The 22,605-nt window shown below is 39.8% G+C and overlaps 1 protein-coding gene across 11 annotated transcripts in view; it reads right to left on the reverse strand.

The window, feature by feature from the left end:
• ccdc88ab (coiled-coil domain containing 88Ab) overlaps nt 1-22,605 on the reverse strand; it is a 137,043-nt gene that overhangs the window by 56,846 nt on the left and 57,592 nt on the right. For all 11 annotated transcript variants that reach the window (XR_004564654.1, XR_004564653.1, XM_034185652.1 and 8 more), the window contains exons 5-8: nt 18,134-18,192; nt 13,705-13,788; nt 13,312-13,452; nt 1,524-1,696 (exon numbers count right to left, since the gene is read on the reverse strand). Coding sequence is in view for 9 of the 11 variants with exons in the window: in XM_034185652.1 (XP_034041543.1) it covers nt 1,524-1,696; nt 13,312-13,452; nt 13,705-13,788; nt 18,134-18,192 (457 nt within the window). In the remaining 2 variants the exon portion in view is untranslated. The remainder of the gene's footprint in view (nt 1-1,523; nt 1,697-13,311; nt 13,453-13,704; nt 13,789-18,133; nt 18,193-22,605) is intronic.

A 22,605-nucleotide genomic window follows, 5' to 3' on the forward strand; every position in this document is an offset into this window, starting at 1 on the left:
GGTTAGACTTATTAGCGGGGAACTGTGCATTGAAAATGTTGTAGGAAAAGAGGTTCAGGGCATCTAGTTTCTCATTTAGAATCAATATCATTGCCGACTTTTTCATGCTAACTATATTAACAGAGCAAGCACGGGCATAAATGAGTCTGTCAGTTGGTCTGCAAAACTTTCTTCCGTAACTTCATAAAAACAACTACAAATGTTGGCTTCTGGTGCAGATGAGGACAAGCAAACCTCCTATTTTGGGCTATAGTAGCATTTTTAACATAATTTGCAGGTATTCTTTTAAATATTAGTTTAAACAGGAATGTTGCCACATGTCTGGGCTTGTTCAGGCAGGCTGATGTAAAGTGGGCCTTTTGTTTGTGACGCATGAAGCCTTGTTGCTCATCAAAGTGTCCCAGTGGTCACATTTTGAGAGCATTTGTCATGGAACTTCACTCAAACCACTGCTGCCTGTTACTTCTGCAGAAGAAAGAAATATGCTCCCAGCTGATATGAAAGTATAAATGGCTGATGATACGTAGTGAACATTAAGCCTCATCTGGTAAACGTTTACTGTACTTTAAAGAGGAAGCTCTATTATTCATAGCACATAAAAGCTTTGTTGGGATGGAGTTGATTTGTGTGCGCATTTGGGCATCACAGTTGCACATCACAGCATCATAGGCTGAGGTGAGTAATGAAGATCTGGGAGGAAATGAACTGCTGACAGGCATGTGAGAGGCAAATAAAGAAAAATGCTTAAAATGGCCGGGGGTCAAGCTAAGGGTGTTAGCCATGCTGATGCTCCCCAGAACCATTTTCTGCAGTGAATTAGCAAAATATCTGGCTTATAATTAAATTTGACTGCAACAAATAAAATGTCAAAAGGGCAGTGAGAAAAAAATTGATTTAACTATAGACCATACATAGGACACTACCATACTGCATGCAATTGTAACTAATGCGTTCTTGCCACTCTCATATAATTTTAATAAGAGAATGGTTGCCTTGTTGTACATGATATAAAATGCATGTACTTATGCACAGGATTCTATACTAAAGTTCTCAAAATATATGAACAGATATGTGGGGAAAACTTGATTGAGTTCCATGAAAATACTTCTGACACAATTTAACCTATTTTCAATATTCAAGATTAGCAATAGTTCCACTTTACAATTTATACATCATAATAAAATCAAGGTCTTGTCAAAGACAGTTCTTGTGAGTTGAGGTGTATTCTTGGACAGTCATAGTCAAAATGGTGTATGTGGGAAAAGGATTAAAAGCAAATGATATATAGCAAGAGAACCTTCCCCAAACAGCAGCAAACAATGTCAGTTGACAGTTGTTGATTATAGCCAATGATGTTTATGTAGAAACTTTAAAATCATGTTACTGATACCAGGGTTCTGCACACATCATAAAGTCAACAGAGGAGTTCATGAAATTTGAATTCCAAAAATAAACTTCACTATTTGTCCCTTCGGGCCAATTTATTTTACTACTCGGCTAACTGATAAAACAGCTGCACTTACAATTCCTGTCTCAGGCGTCTGATCTTGGCCTTGGCATCAGCCAGCTCCACAGAGAGGTGTTGTCTGCTTTCAGTCCTCCTCATGCTGGGGGAGTCACTAGGAGATTGAGTGGGACATGGAGCCATTGGAGACAGCTGCACGCAGTCCCTCTCCTGGGTCAGCTCCACTATAGTCTGGATAGATAAACAATAACATGGAGGACAATTAGCAGAAAAGAAGCCACTTAATATCAGTCCCTCAGTTCACTCTACGAAGAGTCTGTTCTGAAAGCAGCTCAGAGGATACTGACGGATTCAGCTCATGTCCTCCATACAGAGTACACTCTCCTTCCCTCTGGGAGAAGGTATAGAGTCCCTCGGAGCAGACTGAATAGATTCAAAAACTCATTCGTCCCCATGTCTATTAAATTGCTAAACAATAATGTCTAAAACTGGAATTGTGCAACACTTACGGTGTTTCTCTTGATTTCCTGTCATGTTAATTTGTTATAGATGTGGCTGTGTTTCAATTTGTATTTGTTTGTTTTCCTTTTGTAAAGGCACTTAGCATGAGTCCAAGACAAATTTCCCTAAGGGGATAATAAAGTGTATCGTATCGTATCATACTCAGAGGATTATATTCAATCTGAACAATCGTGGAATTCTACATAGAGATTAATGTTCACAGCAGAATTCATTTTTTACACAATGCAGCAACATCACTAACATCCCCTTTCTGAATGTATACAGTATTTGACTACAACAGCTTTGTTCCATTTCTAGACCTGCATGAAATTTCACTTGTTATACAGTTGTATGCAAACGTTTGGGCACCCCTGATAATTTTCATGATTTTTCTTTATAAATCATTGGTTGTCTGGATCAGAAATTTCAGTACAATATATCATATAGCAGACGAACACACTGATATTTGAGAAGTGAAATGAAGTTTCTAGTGTTTACAGAAAGTGTGCAATAATTATTTAAACAAAATTAGGTAGGTACATAAATTTGGGCACCCTTGTCATTTTATTAATTTGAATACATTTAGCACTAATTACTGGAACACAAAATTGGTTTGGTAAGCTCACTGACCCTTGACCTCCTTATACAGGTGAATCCAATCATGAGAAATGGCATTTAAGGTGGCCATTTGCAAATGTTTCCCCTCTTTGCATCTCTTCTAATGAGTGGCAACATGGGAGCCTCTAAACAACTCTCAAATGACCTAAAAACAAAGATTGCTCAACATCATGGTTTAGGGGTAGGATACAAAAAGCTATCTCAGAGATTTCAGCTGTCAGTTTCCACTTTGAGGAACATAGTGAGGAAATGGAAGACCACAGGCACAGTACTAGTTAAGGCCTGACGTGGCAGGCCAAGAAAAATCTCAGGTAAGCTGAAGTGAAGGATGCTGAGAACAGTAATAGTCAACCCACAGACCTACTCCAAAGACCTATACCATGATCTTGCTACAGATAGTGTCTGTGCATCATTCAACTATACAGCGCACTTTGCACAAGGAGATGCTGTATGATGCTGTAATGCAGAGGAAGCCTTTTCTGCATGCACACCACAAACAGAGTCGCTTGAGGTATCCTAAAGCACATTTGGACAAGCCAGCTTCATTTTGGAATAAGTTGCTGTGGACTGATGAAACTAAAATTGAGTTATTTGGACATAACAAGGGACGGTATGTATGGCTGAAAAAGAACACAGCATTCCAAGAAAAACACTTCCTACCTACAGTAAAATTTGGAGGTAGTTCCATCATGCTGTGTGGCTGTGTGGCCAGTGCAGGTACTGGAAATCTTGTTAAAGTCAATATCAGCAGATTCTTGACAACAATGTTCATGAATCAGTGACAAAGTTGAAGTTGGATCTTTCAACAAGACAACAACCCTAAACACTGCTCAAAATCTACTAAGGCATTCATGCAGAGGAAAAAGTACAATGTTCTGGAATGGCCATCTCAGTCCCCAGACCTGAATATTATTGAAAATCTGTGGTGTGATTTTAAGTGGGCTGTCCATGCTCAGAAACCAACAAACCTGAGATGTTTTGTAAAGAAGAATGGTCCAAAATACCTTCAACCAGAATCCAGACTGTCACTGGAAACTATAGGAAGCGTTTAGAGCCGTTATTTCTGCAAAAGGAGGCTCTACGAAATACTGATGTAACTTTTTCTGTTGGGGTGCCCAAATTTATGCACCTGCCTAATTTTGTTTAAGGAATTATTGCACGCTTTCTGTAAATCCTATAAACCTCATTTTACTTCTCAAATATCACTGTGTTTATCTGCTATATGATATATTTAACTGAACGTTCTGATCCAGACAACCAATGATTTATAAAGGAAAATCTTGGAAATCATTAGGGGTGCCCAAATGTTTACATACAACTGTATGTCATGAAACATGTAGAACCCACATATTTCATTAATAACTCAGTTTTTTGGGGGAAAATGATAAAATTGTTAAAAAAAAAATACAGAGAAATAAAATAAATGTTTCCAAATCTGCATCCAGATTCCTGTCAACAGCAAAGCTGAGTAAGTTCTGCTTCTGAAAAAGAATGAGAAGTCTACTGTGCTTCAAAGGTTTTTTTTTTTCTTCTTCTTCTTCAGAATCCTGCAAACAAACAGATGACAGAGTTATAGAAAACTGACTTTGATGTTAAAGGGGAACTCAACTTTACATTAGGGACAAAAATGATAAGCAGTCTAGGTAGATCGCCAACACCATCAGGAACACACACACACACACACACACACACACACACACACACACACACACACACAATAGAAGCCTATGGGGGGAAACAAAATGTCACATAAACCACTTTTTCTTACCCCTGAGTAGCTGAAGATGACTTTAGAAGTGTCTGATCGCATTGCGACTGCAAGTTGATTGTTGATGGAGGGCTCGTTCATGTAGTTTACCAATGAAGAACAAACCTGTCACCAACAATCAACTTGCATCAGAGGTGGGATGAAGTCACTGTCAAGTCATTCTCAAGTCATCAATCTGCAAGATACAAGTCAAGTCTCAAGTCAGCTTGCAAACAATTGATGGTCATTATGACTTGAGACTTGCTGATTCATGACTTGAGAGTGACTTTGTCCCACCTCTGACTTGCATACACTTAGTCAAGAGCAGCCGCACCAAACAGGAAGACCAATCAATCAGTCATTTTAAAAGGTTTATTTACATTTATTGACATAAACTAGCACACATGTACCTCCATAAGGATCTTCTCTATGCTACCAGACACTTCAAATCATACTCTCCCTTATTTTTTTTTATACTTATTTTTATTTTTCATTATAACATAAATCACATTTTAAAAGAACGATAACACATCAGAACAAAGTGGCATGTGACAATTGACAACATATTACTTTTTCACAATACAATCTTAAATAGGTCTCAGTTTACATCGCCGAAGTTTGAATTCTGTCCATTTTTTCCCACAGCTCTTCACATTTTGGTAGCTGTAGTCTTATGATATATGTAAGCCTTTCCATATTGTAGATGTCATCCACTATTTCTCTCCAGTTGCCCAAGGTGGGAGTGGTGGCCTTGTACCACTTTTGCGTAATTGCTTTTTTCGTGGCCGCCAAAAGAATCTTCACCAAGTATCGGTCTTTAGTTGGGATTGCAATGTCTGTTAAATATGCTAAATACAATACTGTACATGTATTGGGTAGCTCATATCCCAGTATGTCTTTTAATTCTTTCCGAACATTATCCCAGTAGCTTGTCAACTTAATACAATGCCAAAATATATGTGTGGTTAACATCCTGCTCTCCACACAATCTCCAGCAAGGTTGATGTACAGACAGTGAACTCTTCTTTATCTTTGGAGTAATGAAAAAACGTACAATATTTTTCCAGCAAAACATTTTCCACATTTTAGAACTCGATGTGTCCTGTTGTGTTACACAGATGTCATACCACATTTCATCACTTATCTCCGTCTTTAGTTCTTTTTTCCATTTATCTCTTATGTATAATGTTGAAGTTTTACTGTTACCTACCAAGCCTTGATACAATTTTGAAATTAGTTTTCCAGATATATTCTTGTATGCGTTACTTAGTACTTCTGTAATTGCATTTATTTTCCCTGTAAGACCTGGTCTTATTTCCTTGCGGTAATATTCCCGAATCTGAAGATACATATAAAAATCTTGTTTGTCCAAGTCAAATTCTCTTTGTAGAGTCTGAAAGGTCTTAATTTCACCTCTTTTGATTAATTTACTAAACATAGTCAGGCCTCTGTTTGACCATTCCTTAAATTTTGAGTTCATGATTCCTGGTTTGAAGTTTGTGTCGTATGCCAACCAACTAAAGATCTTAATTTCACTCTCCATCTTGTATTTTTTAACTACTGAGAACCAGGTCTCCAATGTGAATTTAGTAAGCGAGTCTAAATATTTCTCGTTTTCTTTAAACATTTTCTTGTTGGTTATCATGGTTCTTATACGGCCCCCTTCAGTATCCAATTCTATTTCCTTCCGTTTAGTAGAACAGTCGATGGTACACCAGCAAATCAAAGATTTCATCTGTGCGGCGTAATAATAATTTTGTAAGTTTGGAAGTGCCAATCCCCCCTCTTTCTTAGGTATTTGAAGTGTTGAGTATTTGATTCTTGGTTTCCTCCCATTCCAAATAAATCTTAAGATTTTTTTATCCCACTCTACAAATTGTGAGGTGGGTATTGGCACCGGCAAACATTGGAACAGATACAAAATTCTGGGTAGTACATTCATCTTAATTATATCAATTCTTGCATTCATATCGAGTAACAGTATTCCCCACTTCTCCATATCTTTGTATATTTCCTGATTAAGAGGAATATAGTTTATTTTGTACAGATTGGTTAGATTGTTTGTAATTGTTATGCCCAGATAACTGATTGTTTCTTTCACCCACTTGAAGTTGTATTGTTTAATCCTGTCTGTTGTTGGACTATAGTTAAAAGACAAAACTTGAGTCTTCATTTTATTCAATTTGTACCCTGACAAGACACCATAAAAGTAAAAAATGTTCATCAATTTAGGGAGACTTATTTCTGGTCGTTTTAAATATATTAAGACATCGTCTGCAAATAATCCAATTTTATGTTCAGTTTCTCTAATTTTAACTCCCTCTATTTCCTCGGCCTGTCTTATTGCTTGGGCCAAGGGTTCAATAAATATTGCAAATAGAATAGGGGAGAGGCAACAGCCTTGTCTTGTGGACCTTTCAAGTTTGAACCAGTTCGAGAGACTACCATTTATCTTGATTCTTGCTTTAGGATTCTGGTATAATGTTTGAATACATGCGACAGATTGTGAATTTAAACCAAATTTCTCCAGACTAAGATACAGAAATCTCCAGCTAACACTGTCAAAAGCCTTTTCCGCATCTAAACTTAATAATATTGCACTTTCCTCCTTTTTCTGGATTTCTTCGATTACATGTAGAGTCCTCCTAATATGGTCACGAGTCTGCCGCCCTTTAATAAAGCCAGATTGATCTTCATCTATTATGTCTGATATGAAGGTTTGGAATCTATTAGATATAATTGATGAATATATTTTGTAATCGCCATTTAGTATTGATATTGGTCTATAGTTTTCGCAGTATTCGCTATTTTTGCCTTCCTTGGGTATGACCGTGATTGTGGCCTCGTTCCATGATGGAGGAAGTTTCCCATTCTTTAGTGTCTGATTAAATGATGCTAACATCATTGGGTTAAGTTCTTTTTTGAAGATCTTATACCATTCTATGGGAAATCCGTCAGTCCCCGGAGTCTTATTAGGTTTCATTCTTTTAACTGCATCTTCTAATTCTTTCTCTGTAATCTCAGAGCAAATTTTTGTATTTTGTGAATTTCCTATATTTGGAAGATCTAATGAATTTAGAAATATTTTAATTGTCTCATCGTCGGCAGCTCTGGGTTGTTTATATAAATTTGTATAATATTCTTCAAATGCCCTCTCGATCTCTTCTGGTTTAAACTTTAGTGCTTTTGATATAGGGTCTCTAATTTTTAAAATTGTACTAAGCTGTTTGTTTCTTAATTGCCTCGCCAATGATTTAGTTGCTTTCGGACCTCCTTCATAGTAAGTCTGTTTTAGAAATCTGATTTTTTTTTTTTTCACTTCCGTTGTTAGTATATTATCAATCTTAGTTCTAGCTTCCTTGATTTTTAACAATGTGTTTGTGTCGTTTATCTTCTTGTGCAATTCTTCGAGTTTTTGTAATTCCTTCACAGTTTCCTGGTACTCCTTCAGTTTTTGTTTTTTTATTGTATGAAGCTATTGATATTAGTTTACCCCGTATTACTGCCTTCATAGCATCCCACAATATTGTGGGATCTATTCCTCCCTGGTCATTTTCGTTTCTATATATTTCGATGTCTTTTCTTATTTTTTCCACTAATTCTTTATCATTTAGCAATCCAATGTTCAATCTCCAATTTGTGATCTTGGTTCTCCTATTTAAGTTTACGGTCAGGTATAGTGAGCAATGGTCAGACAGGTCAGATGTGCCTATCTTGCATTCTACTATTCTGAATCTATCTTCTTTATTCATTAAGAAATAATCTATTCTCGTGTAGGTCAAATGTGGGCTTGAATAAAATGTGTAGTCCTTTTTCAACGGGTGGGATTCTCTCCAGACATCTATTATTCCCAATTCTTTCAAAGTAGTATTTATGTAGTGTGCTATTTTGGTTTTGCTACCTTTTGTCTTGCTAGTAGTGTCCAAAAAGTGGTTCAAAACAATATTTAGATCACCTCCACTAATTAATATGCCATCAGACTCCTGGGAAATGATATCAAATACCAATTTATAGAAAGATTTATCTGACTCTGGGGGAGCATATATATTAAATAATGTAACCAGTTCTTCTTCTAACCTCCCTTTAATCATAATATATCTGCCTTCCTTATCTTTTACTTCTTTTATGCATTCAAATTTGATTTTATTAGAGATTAAGATTGCGACTCCCCTTTTACTACTTCCTTTAAATGAACTATAAAAAGTATTTCTGTAGCCCATAGTTTTTAATTTTCCATGCTCCTTGTCAGAGAGATGAGTTTCTTGTAAGTAGATTACATCGGCTTTTTCTTTTTTAAACTTAGTGAGAGCCTTTTTTCTTTTTATTGGATTATTCAATCCATTTATGTTGAGTGATATTATATTCAAAGGATTAAGTTGCATCTTTAACAAAAAAAGGATTCTTGTTTTTCACATTGCCACGAAGAACACATTTAACAATATGAACAATAACCTGAAAAGAACGGTTGAGAACCTGTATCCGGTAAGTCCAAGGACCTTCATCTGGTCCCAATGTCCCGTTGGTGGTGGAGGGGTAAAACCTCCTGGAGAAGGAGGGCCCCTCTGTAGCTGTGGAGATGGACTCGTGAATGAGTCTCCCCTTCATTCTACACTAGTCCAACAGTTTTTCGATAGTCTCACCAAAATTGTGCGTTAACGACGACGGTTTAGCTAGGGAGGTAGGTTGTAGCTTATCCAAAATATCTATCCAATATAAATAAAAACAGGTTTGTTTGTCCACATGACAATTTGTGTTGGGTTAATGATTTTCAAGTAAGGATGAGACAAAAAATAAGTAAGAGACACAAATCAAGGTTGATATAAAGAAATAATAATAATGTTTACTCCCAAACATAGCACTCTACTTATACTGGAACCTCATATAAAAAAAAAAATATATATATATATATATATATATATATATATATATATATATATATATATATATATATATATATATATATATATATATAAAAAAAAATATATATATATATATATATATATATATATAAAAAAAAATATATATATATATATATATATATATATATATTTTTTTTTTTTGTCCGTGTTACTTGTGTCGACAATGTCTATTTACAACTACCTCCCTTTATTTGTTTCACCTCATCTTCGAAACTCCTGGAGCCTCTCCTTTGCTCTCTGACTGGCTCCTCTCCTCGCAGATGACTCCTGGTTCCTCTCCCATGGAAACACTTCTTTGATCCTGTTGTTGAGTGCCTCCTCTTGTTCTTCTCCCATCTCCACGTCAAGCCCTCTCTCCCGCATCTCCTTTGCTGACTCCTGTGGGCTGGCATAGGTTTTTGACCCGTTTTGCCAATGGATTCTGATTTTTGTTAGTGGTGTTTGGAATTTAACACTGTGTGCCTTCAATACCTTTTTGATGCCACTGTATGCTTTACGTTTTTTTAACTACCTCGTTGGGGTAGTCGTGATCACAAAACAGTGGTTTGTTGTTCACTTGTATTCGTTTCTTCCATACTTTCTTGAGAAGGGACTCTTTGGTGTCAAATTCCAAAAAGTTCACAATGACAGACCTAGGTGTTGCTCCAGGTCCAGGACGTCCAGCTATTGCCCTGTGTGCTCGATGAATTGCGAGACGGGTCTCATCTGGTAGCTCCAATTCCTTCCGCAGCATTTTCTCCACGTAGCGGTGGACTGAGTCCCCCTCTGCTCCCTCTGGTACCCCGAAGATTCGAATGTTATTTCTCCTTGATCTTCCTTCTAAGTCAGTTAACTTCTCTTTCATATCCCGTTGCGTTTCCAAAGCCGTGAGGAGGGCTCGTTTTAACTCAATACTCCATTCTTCCAGTTCTTCGATCCGGTTTTGCGCCTCTTCTAGAGCTTGTTTCTGCTCTGAGAGTTCGTTCGTGCTTTCCGACAACGTCTGGTCGACCTGTTCTTTAAACGTACTGAATTCCTGCTTTAAATCTGACTTGACTTTGTTTTTGAGCGTCACAAAGTCACTCTTCATTTCTTGTTTAAGCTCTCGTATTTCTTTTGTTATGCTGTACAGCCCGTCCTGCCACGTACTAGCTAAGCATTAGCCATTAGCTTGTCCTCTCGAGTGGTACCTTCTTCCTCCGTTTCTGAATCGTTTTCAGCTCTGTTCTGAGGTCTCTGTTTTGGTCGTCTTCCTCTTTTTTGTTCCCCGCTCATCCCCACTTGTCCTTTAATGTTGAATTTCGAGTATTCTCAGATTTGGGGATGAGTTTATGATTTCTTGGCGAGAGCCCTGTATTAAGCGTCCATTTTGCTTGCCGCCGACCGGAAGTCCCCACTCTCCCTTATTTAATGGTGACAAAAAGTGGATTACTTTGAGGTTTTTAGCTTGCACCATAGGATTCAATTGTACAGCCATTTAGCCCGTGGTGGTGTTTGCATTCCAACTCAATACTGGAGAATTACTGCATCACTGTTTTTGACCCTAGTGAACCCCAAAACATCTAAAACTAAGACGCAGAATTTCATAAATATCTTCACCTGCAAGTGAAAGAGACCCTGAAAAATGCTGAAAACCCTGAGGGGGGTGGGGGGCTATGGGAAGTTCATGCAAACACCATTTGCTGGCTCTTAAGAATGAACTCTGAAACAACGCTTGAATGTAAGGGGCCTTCAATATACGAGGTTTATTAGAAAAGTATCCGATCTTATTATTTTTTTCAAAAACCATATGGATTTGAATCACGTGTCATTACATCAGACATGCTTGAACCCTCGTGGGCATGCGAGAGTTTTTTCACGCCTGTCGGTTACGTCATTTGCCTGTGGGCAGTCTTTGAGTGAGGAGTGGCCCACCCTCTCGTCGATTTTTTCATTGTTTAGGAATGGCTCAGAGACTGCTGCTTTGTTTGATCAAAAATTTTTCAAAACTGTAAGGCACAACTGTGGACACCATTCGATAAATTCAGCTGGTTTTCGGTAAAAATTTTAACGGCTGATGAGAGATTTTGGTCTGGTAGTGTCGCCGTAAGGACGGCCCACGGTGCCTGACAGCGATCTGCGCTTCGAGTCGGCAGCGTCTCACTGTTTCAAGTTGAAAACTTCCACATTTCAGGCTCTGTTGATCCAGGAAGTCGTCAGGGAACAGAGAACTTTCAGAAGAAGTCGGCATGAGGAGTTTATTCGGACATTCCATTGTTAACGGACATTTTGTAATGAAAGAATGTGCGGGCAGAGTCACATGTCGGGCCGGACCCGACCGGGGGGGGGTCGAGATAGGAAAAACACCTCCGTTGGAAACCTTAACGGGCAAGTTGGAACATGCCCAAGCTGTTAAACAATTTCTCAGTTACTCACTTGTTGAAAGCCATCAAAAGCCGCCCGAATTTTACAAATGGTTTTCAACACTGAGGTGTTTTTCCTGTCACGGCGCACACAGATTTGCCGAGTCGTCACGGAAACGACTCGGCGAATTTGCGCGCACGTCTTTCATTAAAAAAATGTCCTTAAACAGTGGAATGTCCGCATAAAGTCCTCATGCCGATCTCTTCTGAATCTTCTCTGTTCTCTCACGACGTCCTGGGTGAATTAAGCCTTAAATTAGGATGTTTTCAGGTCGAAACAGACCGACGACGGCGCCTGGAAGGGCTGCACGACGTCCTGCTCTGTGGGAAGTCCTTACACCGACAAACACCCCATAATCTCTCATCAGCCGTTAAACTTTTCACCGAAAACCAGCTTAATTTCTCGAATAGTGTCCACTCGGATATTCCTCACAGGTCCAGAAAAAAATGTTGATAAAGCAAAGCGCGCCGTCTCGAGCAGCGTGTGAAACAAAGGAATTCAGCCGAGAGGGCGGGACCACATCTCACTCAAGGCCTGCCCACAGGGAAATGACGTCACCGACACACGTGAAAAAACTCACGCATGCGCATGAGGGTTCAAGCATGATTGGTGTAATTCAAATCCATATAGTTAAAAAAAAAAAAAGGGGTCGGTTTATTATCTAATAGACCTCGTATACCATAATGTGAGATTTCACATTTGATACTCTGAAGTCTGATTCAGGGGGAAAATGTACTAGGAAAAATAAAACTGAAATACAACCTGAAAAACAAAATACTTTGGAACTGATTTACAGAAAACAAGCAGAATCCTGCAATTAACAATACGAATCCACGAGCAACTAAATAGGCTTGGCTGCCTTTACTGTATTTCACATGATGTTAAAAGAAGCTCACCTGTACCCATCAAAACCCAAAATTTCAGAGCTGAACAGCCAATAGTATTTACAGAGTTAAAGAAATTTACTGACCCAAATAATTCTATATATGCTTCCTAATCACAGGAAACTTCACAGAAGTACTGGCAACCATCATTGCTAATTCTAAGGCAGGACGTTATCCTAGTAGTGCAGACTGGAATTAAAGCCTTCAAGCATAAAAAAAAAACAAAAACACAAGAGCTTAACACTATATGCTGCTACTCAAAGTCAGAGCATGCATTAAGTCAAAAGGGTCCATCCAGTCCCACACACATCTTATTCTCATCTGGTGCCCATGGCAGGAAATGGGATTTTAATTGAGAGCGGCCTGACTAGTTGATGATAATCTGGATGCTGTTAGAGAACACAAGCACAGAGTTCAGCTACATCAGTTGAGAGCATGTGCATGTGATGGCCTGGAACCCTATCCATTGATGTAGACTGATAACAGTTTCAACCCTTCCTTCCTGAGGTGGTTCTGCTGTGGAAAAAGCAGCAAAACATGAAAAGATTCCACATTACGCTCATAAAAGAGGCCCATCGTTTTCATGAGGAAAACCGCTTTTGTAGTTCACACATATCTACCGCACACAAAAATAGAAGCGGAACCCCCCCCCCATATATAGCTGTTATTGCTGTGTTTTCATCTGCATCGGTTGCACTTTGTCATTTAGCTTCCGCTGCTGTGATGATAAAGGGATTCCAACCTGTTCATGAGGTCTGATAAAATCAAATCACACAAAACTGTCATTGGCGTTACCTCCAGCTGAGTGTCCCGTTCATCCACCAGGCGTCTGAGGTGGAACGCCAGGTTTCTAGAGAGGCTGTCTAGGTCATCCGGAGGCATTTCTCCACTTTCCAACCACTGCAGGTCCATTACGTTTTCCTGATTATGAGTCACCTACAGCAACCACCACAAGCATCAAGACACTCGTAAAGTAAAATGTTACCTTCACTGTATCTTGTGAGACAAATATATTCAGAATGTTTAATTCCAATAGTTACTGCAGACTGGCAAACAGAAAAAAATTATTTAACAATTAATATTTTTCAGATGACCTTCGCCAGCCAGGCCTGCTGTTCGCAGTAATCAAGTAATGTAACTCATGAATGCAGTCTACCATGACAAACTGAATATCAAACATATTGATACCTCTTGGATGTGGGATGCTATGGCAGCTTTGGTGTCAAAATCCAGAGTCTGGATACGCTCAATGTAATCTTCCTTCTTCTCGCACTGTCAACAGAAACAGGACAGAATGAATGACTGGGCGAATAATCAAAGAAGACTGCAGTAGGTTCCCAAGCTGAGGCTGGAGCCCACAACAGGCTCCATGTGGGTCTGAAGAAGTCCAGGAGGAAGCAGTAGGTGTATAACTGTCTTACATTTAATCGATTTTTCCTGGAAATATCTCCTTTTAGCCCCAAAAACATATATTTTTAAAATACAATTGGTATTTTTAGTAAAATAAAAAAAAAAAAAAATAGAAAACTAAGTAGCTTTGCTCATTGTTTAATAAATGTGATGGTCCAGTGCTGAGGAGGTGATGGCCTAGTGGTTAAGTGTTGGGCTTCAGAGCAGAGCGGTTCAAACCCCAGCATGACCGGAAAATCACTAAGGGCCCTTGGGCAAGGTCCTTAATCCCCAGGTTGCTCCTGGTGTGTAATGAGCACCTTGCATGGCAGCACCCTGACATCAGTTTGTGAGTGTGACTGTGTGAATATAAGGCATCATTGTAAAGTGCATTGAGCGTCTGATGCAGATGGAAAAGTGCTACATAAATGCAGTCCATTTCACCAATAAAAATGTTATTAAATTAAATGTGCATTTTTGGGTCCTGCTATGGTAACCCAGCAAACTGACAATCACTCTTAAACCCTATGTTGAAAGTACCGTATTTTCCGGACTATAAGTCGCACTTTTTTACATGTTTTGGCCGGGGGTGCGACCTATACTCCGGTGCGACTTATAAATGAAAAATATACCGGTAGGATCTCAATTAATTTACTGTAACAAAACAATTTTACGTGACAGAGTCGATCTATGTTTTAAAATGGCCACCAGAAAAGGAAATGCAATGCATCATGGACACTGTAGTATGGCGGCCGTCCTATAAGTCACGCTGGTCGCGATAACCAATCAGAGAACAGAACGTTGGACGCGTATTCCTCACCTCACCCACAGCGTGTGAAGCTGACGAATACGGTGCTTGCTGTTATTCCGGCATGGCGAACAAAACAGCTTCAACCCTTGGATATCAGTGTGAGCAGAGTGTTTAAGTTGACGCTGAGAGCTGCGTGGGAGCACTGGGTGAGCGACGGCAGAGGATTAGCGTGTGCACTTGGAAGGAGCTGGCGTCGAAGATTGTGAATAGCGTTTGAAGCAGACGAACATGGTGTTTATTCCGGGACGGCTAACAAAACAGCTTCAACCCTTGGATATCAGTGTGAGCAGAGTTGACGCTGAGAGCTGCATGGGAGCACTGAGCGACGGCGGAGGATTAGCGTCTGCACTTGGAAGGAGCTGGATCGACACCGCTGGGTGGTCATGAGCTGCGCAGGTAGGTGCTGCATGGTTCGGCTCACAATGTGGTCCGCAAAATACAAACATATCTGTAGGTAAAATGCAGCTCACGAGAGGGCACTCAAGGCTTGTGTGACTGTTCCTGCGACTTCTGACTACCATAGAAAAATAAAAATTTCAACGTTACTGATAACTTAACAAGACAACGGAGAAGGCCCGAAAAAATGCCACCAAAAAGAAAATCATACTCTGCAGATTGTAAGTTACGACTGGTGAAATATGCATCTGAAAACGGTAGCCGTCACAATATTATCATCTGAACTTTTCATGTTAAGTTAACATACCTGTATGTCCATGGGACTTATAGTCCAGTGCAACTTATTTATGGTTTATTTTTCTTTATAATGATAAAGTGGCTGGTGCGACTTATACTCCGGTGCGACTTATTTATGGTTTATTTTTCTTTATAATGGATAAAGTGGCTGGTGCGACTTATACTCCGGTGCGACTTATAGTCCGGAAAATACGGTAAGTTTTTTTTTTGTTTGTTTTTTTGCTTATACTGCCAGAAAAGTTCTATGTTCTGAGAAGCACTTCATCCCAGCGCCTCATCTCAATGCTTTCTTAAAAATTAAAAGTGCAACGTAGCATTTATTTCTATGACAACAATAAGCAGCTAAGGGCTAGCTTAAAGCTGTGCAACAATAAAAAGCGCTCACCCTCAACAGGAATATAGTGTCTGACCTATATGCTATCACATGAGGAGGGTTTTTTGCCTCTATTGTGATATTTTGTGTGACATATCAGCAGACTGTAGACGGAGACCACAAGAACAGACTTTTCCTTCCAGGTCAATGGCAATTTTTCTCTGTCTGATTGGGGGCCTGAAAAGGCACTGCAGAGACGATGCAGCATCTCTGTGAAAACTTTAGGAATTGTCAAATTAAAGTGCTCATAACTGCTACTCAAAGAAAGCAGATCACTCTGGGGGGAAAAAGAAAAAAAAAAAGACAATGGGTGCAGCATTTTTCTGTAGGCAGATACACGAGGTTGCACTCATTCCGTACTCATTTAGGGCAACTGAAAAAAATGTGCTGACACCCAGGAAAAGGAGGAAAAAAACAAAACAAAAAACAAAACCCCAATATGGACAAGGGTTCTTCAGTGATAAACGGCTAGTGTGAGTGAAAACAGAGTGTGAACCTTTCTTTTTTAATAGAAGTGTTGAAAAAGGAAATGCTTTGGGGAAGGGGGGATCTCTGCAAATATTCTACAGTACAATACAAGCATGAAAGAGCACGACGTATTTGAGTTTTGCAACATAACTGCTGTGAAAGAATCAGAAAACAGTTTATCTCTTTGATTTTGTTCATTTTTATGTTGAAGGAGTCTCTCAGTGAGACGCCACAGCTGCTATTAAATTCCATCATTCATCCAGCATCTATCAACCATCCAACAGGTGGCAGTGTTCAGCAGGTGGCAGACAAGTTACATTAAATTCAACCCACATCTGCTACTAATTTGTCATCATCTAGCAAGCATCCACTAACCATCACGCAGACACAACAATGGGACAATACATGAGCAAAACAAGTTATTGTTTGGATTGATCTTGTTTTTTTTTTTTTTTTTTTTTTTTTTTTTTTTTTAATTCAGCAGATTTAAGCAAATCTGTCCTCATTATATGCCATTTTAATCTGGTGAATTAGAAGATGACAGTTATTGTTTTGCAGGTATGTTAACAAACTAAAGGGGATATACTCATTCATTTATCTATCTATTCACTCCTTGCATTTTACAAGGTACATGCCTAGGTTTTTTCCAAAATCTAGGAATATTTGTTTTACCTCCAACATATCTGTAACATCCAACATCTTCTCCTGCACCTTCTTCACTGCCCACATCTCAGCCGCATGACCACTGTCTAACAACCCTCACCCATTATTCAATCACAACATTGCTGATACCCTCTTCTTTTGACTCTAGTGAAGGGTTGAACCCCAAAACATTTAAAACTAAGACTCAGAATGAATAAATATCTTCACATGTCACATGTCCTCATTCATGCCAACCCTCCCTCATAATCTGGTTTTGGAACAGACATCAATTTAGCTGGTTGGCCCTCCCCCCAGTGGCTAAGTCTGCTGCCTTTAAGGACAAGCATGTGGATTATTTTGAGAGGATAAAGGCAGCCGAAAAGTGTGATTAAGCCTGTCGCTGCATTTAACACTGCTTCACTGAAAGATTTTTATTTGGTGGCAAATGAAACATCTTCATAAGACAAAGAAGCCTTTTGATTTGGGGAGTATTAAATTATTCCAGCAACCGAGGGAAATTATCAGGGGTTTTATGTCATAGAAATCGAAGACTATGTTGACAGTGACTTTATACGAGTTTTGAACACTGTATAGCAATTTAAAATGCTTTACGACTGTACTGTGCTTTATAGTGAATTAGCATTTGGAAGAAATCATCCCTGTGTTAAATGCACAGAAAATAAAATATATCTTAAAAATCCACAGAGAGAAACAGACAGCCATTTCATTAGATGTTCAGTACACAGCTGGTGTTGGGGTGAAATGAAGGTTAGTGGAACAATACTGCAGACACAACGCGTCAAGTTGATCTGATATGCAGGTTTTCAAGAAGCAGTAGTTTTATGTAGGAAAGTAACCTAGTCTTAGGCCATAAATCTGTTTTTATTTTGGGTGGGATCAGGCGGCTCATATTCACAAAGCGGCAAGATTAAAAACGACAGGATTAAATTCTATTAATTGACAATAGACGTGAATTATATTAGTCTTCTTAAAAATGTTTTTTATCATATTCCAATTAAATTACATTCAATTAAATAATAAATCACAAAAACCAGTTACTTGATGAGAGCGTTCCTCCAAAATAAGATTTCAGACACCGGAATACAAGATGACCAACACACTACCATTTCAGCATCTAACCTATTAAGTTTAAAGCATTTGTCCTTTTGAGACATGGTGTTATAATCAAATGAAATCACAACTTAAAGTAAAGATTTAAGCACCTGTATGCAAAATCTTACCTGGACTGCACAGCCCAACAGCAGCAGCAGCAATTTCTTCATCTCTTCCAAAGCTTGCTCTATCAAAAAATAAATAAATATTAGGCTTTCATATTAAATGGACTGCATTTATATAGCGCTTTTCCATCTGCATCAGATGCTCAAAGCACTTTACAATTATGCCTCACATTCACCCCCATGTCAGGGTGCTGCCATACAAGGCGCTCACTACACACCGGGAGCAATAGGGGATTAAAGGCCTTGACCAAGGGCCCTTAGTGATTTTCCAGTCAGGTGGAGATTTGAACCCATGATCTTCTGGACTCAAGCCCAACACCTTAACCACTAGACCGTCACCTCCCCATATTCCAGATATATGTGCCAAAATAAGACACCAAACATTCCAATCATTCCAACTGCACCTTCTTCTGGCATTCTATTCAGCCAGCTTCAGCAACTCTTGGAACATTACAAATAACATTTTATCAACCAATATTTTCTTCATCTCATTGGAAATTTTTGCCTTGTGCATCACTTGACAGTTACAAAATGAGAATCTGGGGGTGCAAAAATCTCATAATGATGACTTTGGCTGCAAATAATTTTACTTTTCCATTAAATCTGCTGATATTTTACAATTATTTAAAAAGCCCTCAAAACATGACGGACTGATGCATGGCTGCATCAGTCCATTTCAACGGTCCCACTTATTTCATGGTAGGGGACAATAAACACTGAAAATAGCTTGATAGCATTTTAACCACTCATATGTAGTGTTGAACTAATGAACACAACGTGAGCAGCTGGAGCATGTGTAACCACATTGTGCAGCTGCTGTGAAGAAAAAAAACTACATGCCACCCACAGGATTCGAACCTGCAATTTCCAAGAGCTCTGATTGCCAGCCAGAAACTTTACCACCGCACTACCATCGCTGTCCTGTAAAAGGTGTGTAAAAAAATGCCTGAAATCAACAAGGAGATAGACGTATTTAAAATAAAACAGAACCACACACCATAAAAAACACCACATTTTATTGAATCCCTCTTATCAAGCGGACAATACAAGTATGATCTGCCTGTTCCTCTGTAGATGACCCATGGTCACAGACGTACAGTCATGAAAGGACATGAATGAACAGGCCGCTCTTATGTTCACGTCTACTGGTCCGGCGTGTCCAGCCCAACATGCGTGTCTTGTGGACGACGCACTGCAGGACAGACACCACATCATGTGGAACAGAGCTCACGTGGGTGATGTGACATTCAGATCGCCTGCTGCATGTTATGACCTCACGGTCTGTATCAACTGGGGCAGCCTGTCAATGTGCGTGCCATGCGCTCACTCACTGCAGCCCATTGCAACAGGGATATATGTTTTTATGTATGTCCATGTGAGGACAGCAAGAAGACACGTGTGCGTCACAGTGGACAGTTGTAAGTTCACGTCCATCCCAACACGGTATGTGTTCTCCTTCTGGGATGTCCAGGACCAGCGATCTCAACAGCTGCGGCTGTCGGACACACCCCGTCTGTCCAGCGCACACACCAAAGTGTCACTGTTTCTGTGTTATGTGAGCCATCAGTGAGTCTCTGGTCAACAGCTGACAGGCACCTCGCTGTGCTGTGTGCAACTGTGTGCCTGTCCGGCCACCATGTGATCATGTCTGTGCAGCATACATATAAGCATTTTATGCAAGTGCGCTCCCCCCACGGCATGCCACATGTGTTGGGGGAGCAGCGGGGGGGGCATGAACCACATGTACGCCACGTGTTTCGTGGGGGAGGGGTGCACATACTGTGCAACACACGTGCACACCTGCGATACACATGCAGGCCACATGTGTGTTACTTTTTGCAAAGCCACACTCGTGGGGGCACATAGACAAATTTCACATCCAGCAAGAGAGTGATTGTCTGTTGACTGTTTTTGGGGTAACAGCGTGAATGGCCAGACATTTTCTAAGTGCCAAGCGACACTGCCGTGAGAGGGATCGAATGTTTTTTTTTAAATTTCCATTTATATAGTGCCAAATCACAACAAAGTTGCCTCATAGGGCTTTACACAAGTAAGGTCTAACCTTACCAACCCACAGAGCAAGCACAGGTGACAGTGGTGAAGAAAAACTCCCTCTGAGGAAAAAACCTCAAGCAGACCAGACTCAAAGGGGTGACCCTCTGCTTGGGCCATGCTGACACAAATTACAAAACAGTTCATAATGGTGTGCAAATAGTTGCAGTAACACATGTACGAGATGTTGGAGGCAGCTCCAATTTTTCACAATTGGCATGCAATTTCTCCTTTGTGCGCTAGTCGACTTAAACCATGTTATGTGTGAAGGGGCCCTTACTGTTGCTTCACAACAATTTAAAGCCAGTAAAAATAAAGGTATGTGTTTATACCAATTTAAAATGATTTTCAAGTGGTTAAAAAGTAGTTCAAAAACCAACTTTGCTGTCCTTGATATATAAAACAGTCAGAATCCCTTTTTCACAAACTCAAAGAGAAGATTTTAGACATATGAGAAAGATCAAGACAAAATATGGCAATTCTATCCCTTAGTTTACTGCTTAATGAAGCGAGTATCAAAACAGTTGATATTTATTGTTGTGGCAGTCATAATCACACCTATTTCTAAAAAAAAGAGTGTAATAGATTGCCGACATCTCATCCACTTGTACCTCATTTTATACGACAAAATGGGCGGATAGGATGTTGCATGTTTCTACACTCCTGTTCTATTTTCCCATTTAAAACTCATCTTAAAGTGTAACGTTTCAGGTAATTACTTTTTGCCTGAATTTGAACTAGGGCAGGAGGAAAAAAAAAAAAAAGAAAAAGTCATGCGTGCTTCTCAGTTCTCACTCTCTTGCTGTTCCAGTAAAAATTCTCTCCTCTGGTTTCAGTGGCTGAGTTCTCTACAGTCCCACATGTCGGGACAAACAGCCAGAAGAGGCCTGAAAGCTTCACGCAGCTGCGAGGGCGCTCAACAGGCCTAAGCGCATCTGTGCCATTAGGAGACGGGGGCAAACAACACTGAACCAGGTGCTGTGTGTGTTTTAAACTGACTCAGTGGTCGGGCAGGTCGGGGGCATCTGTGTCTGCACTGTGAAGACGTGCGTTTTCCTTCTATTTGGAGCGGACGCGTGATAAGTCAGCTCATCGTGTGGCCCACGGGGCAGCAAGTGCAGACAGCGTCAGGCTCGAATAAATCCAGATTAGTGACAGCCAACATGTTTTCATTGCAGGGTGGTCCGTCTACACATCGTACATTATTAAGCCTATCATGACTGTTGAAACTAGGCAGAAATTGCCCACAGAAAGCAACACAGAGTTGAAAATTTGGAAGAACAAGTCATTTAGTGCTGTGACATTACCCACTGACACACAGCTGGAACAAATTTTGCACTAGCAGGTAACTCAGAGCATTCATTGGCAAAGACCCAATATGACACACCTGCTCACAAGAAAGCATTATCCCTGCACTGATAACAGAGGAGGACTTGTGTGGATAAGTCCATCCCAGCCAGCATGTGTAGACAATAATTCAATAACACATGATATCATCTTGCACATCTCAACTTAAAATAGCAGACAACAATGACAAAGTGATTAAAATGTGCTAAACTCTGAGGCACCAGATCAATTGGAAAAGCAATTTTGTTTAGCCAACGTATTATGTCATAAAAACCACTGCTACCTGCTGGATGTGGCGCCTCACTTCAAGTGAACTAACAACTTATCCTAGCAACTGTGGCAAGAAAAATTATGCATACTACATCACCAAATAAGGAACAATATGTCAAACAGAACAGGAAAGTAAAACTATAAGTAAAGACTGAATAGACTGTGTATGTCAGGATGTGAGTTTTGCCATGTTGTTTTATTTTGTGGTCTTTTTTGTTTTCAGTTGTTTTTGTGTATGTTTATTCTCTTGCTCGTTTTTTTTTTCCTGCCTGGGTCTGTCTGTGCCTATCTCTCTTGTCTGTCTCCTGGTTCTTGGTAGTGGGCGTTTCACATTCTCTGGCCATACCCTCGTTCTGGTGCTTTCCATGTACACCTGCTCCTAATTTGCAGCTCATCACCCAGGTGTATTTAAGGTTCACTGTTTGCTCCGTTCCCTTGCCAGATTGATGTGCCTTGTGCCTTCTCTCCAGCTCTGTTTTTGTATTTCCTCAATCTGCTTGCCTCTTGTGTATATGACCACCTGCCTGTGTACCCGACCACGCCTTAGCCTGATGCTTTTTGTACATTTGATCTTGTTGGACTGCCTTCTTATGTACCGGACCCCGTTTGCTGTTTCAGCACAGCTACTTGTTTGAGTCCTATATTTGTGTCCAGCTGTCTCTGACTACCCAGCCTGATAGTGTAAAATGTTCCACATTTTGAACCATTGTGCCATCTGCAGAACCCTGGCACCTGCTGGATAGTTCAGGAAAGCAAATCCACATCAAATTATTAGTTTTATACAGTCAGCGGCAGCGCACTCGCCC

The sequence above is a fragment of the Thalassophryne amazonica genome, chromosome 13 (assembly GCF_902500255.1).
Source record: "Thalassophryne amazonica chromosome 13, fThaAma1.1, whole genome shotgun sequence".
Lineage (NCBI taxonomy): Eukaryota > Metazoa > Chordata > Actinopteri > Batrachoidiformes > Batrachoididae > Thalassophryne > Thalassophryne amazonica.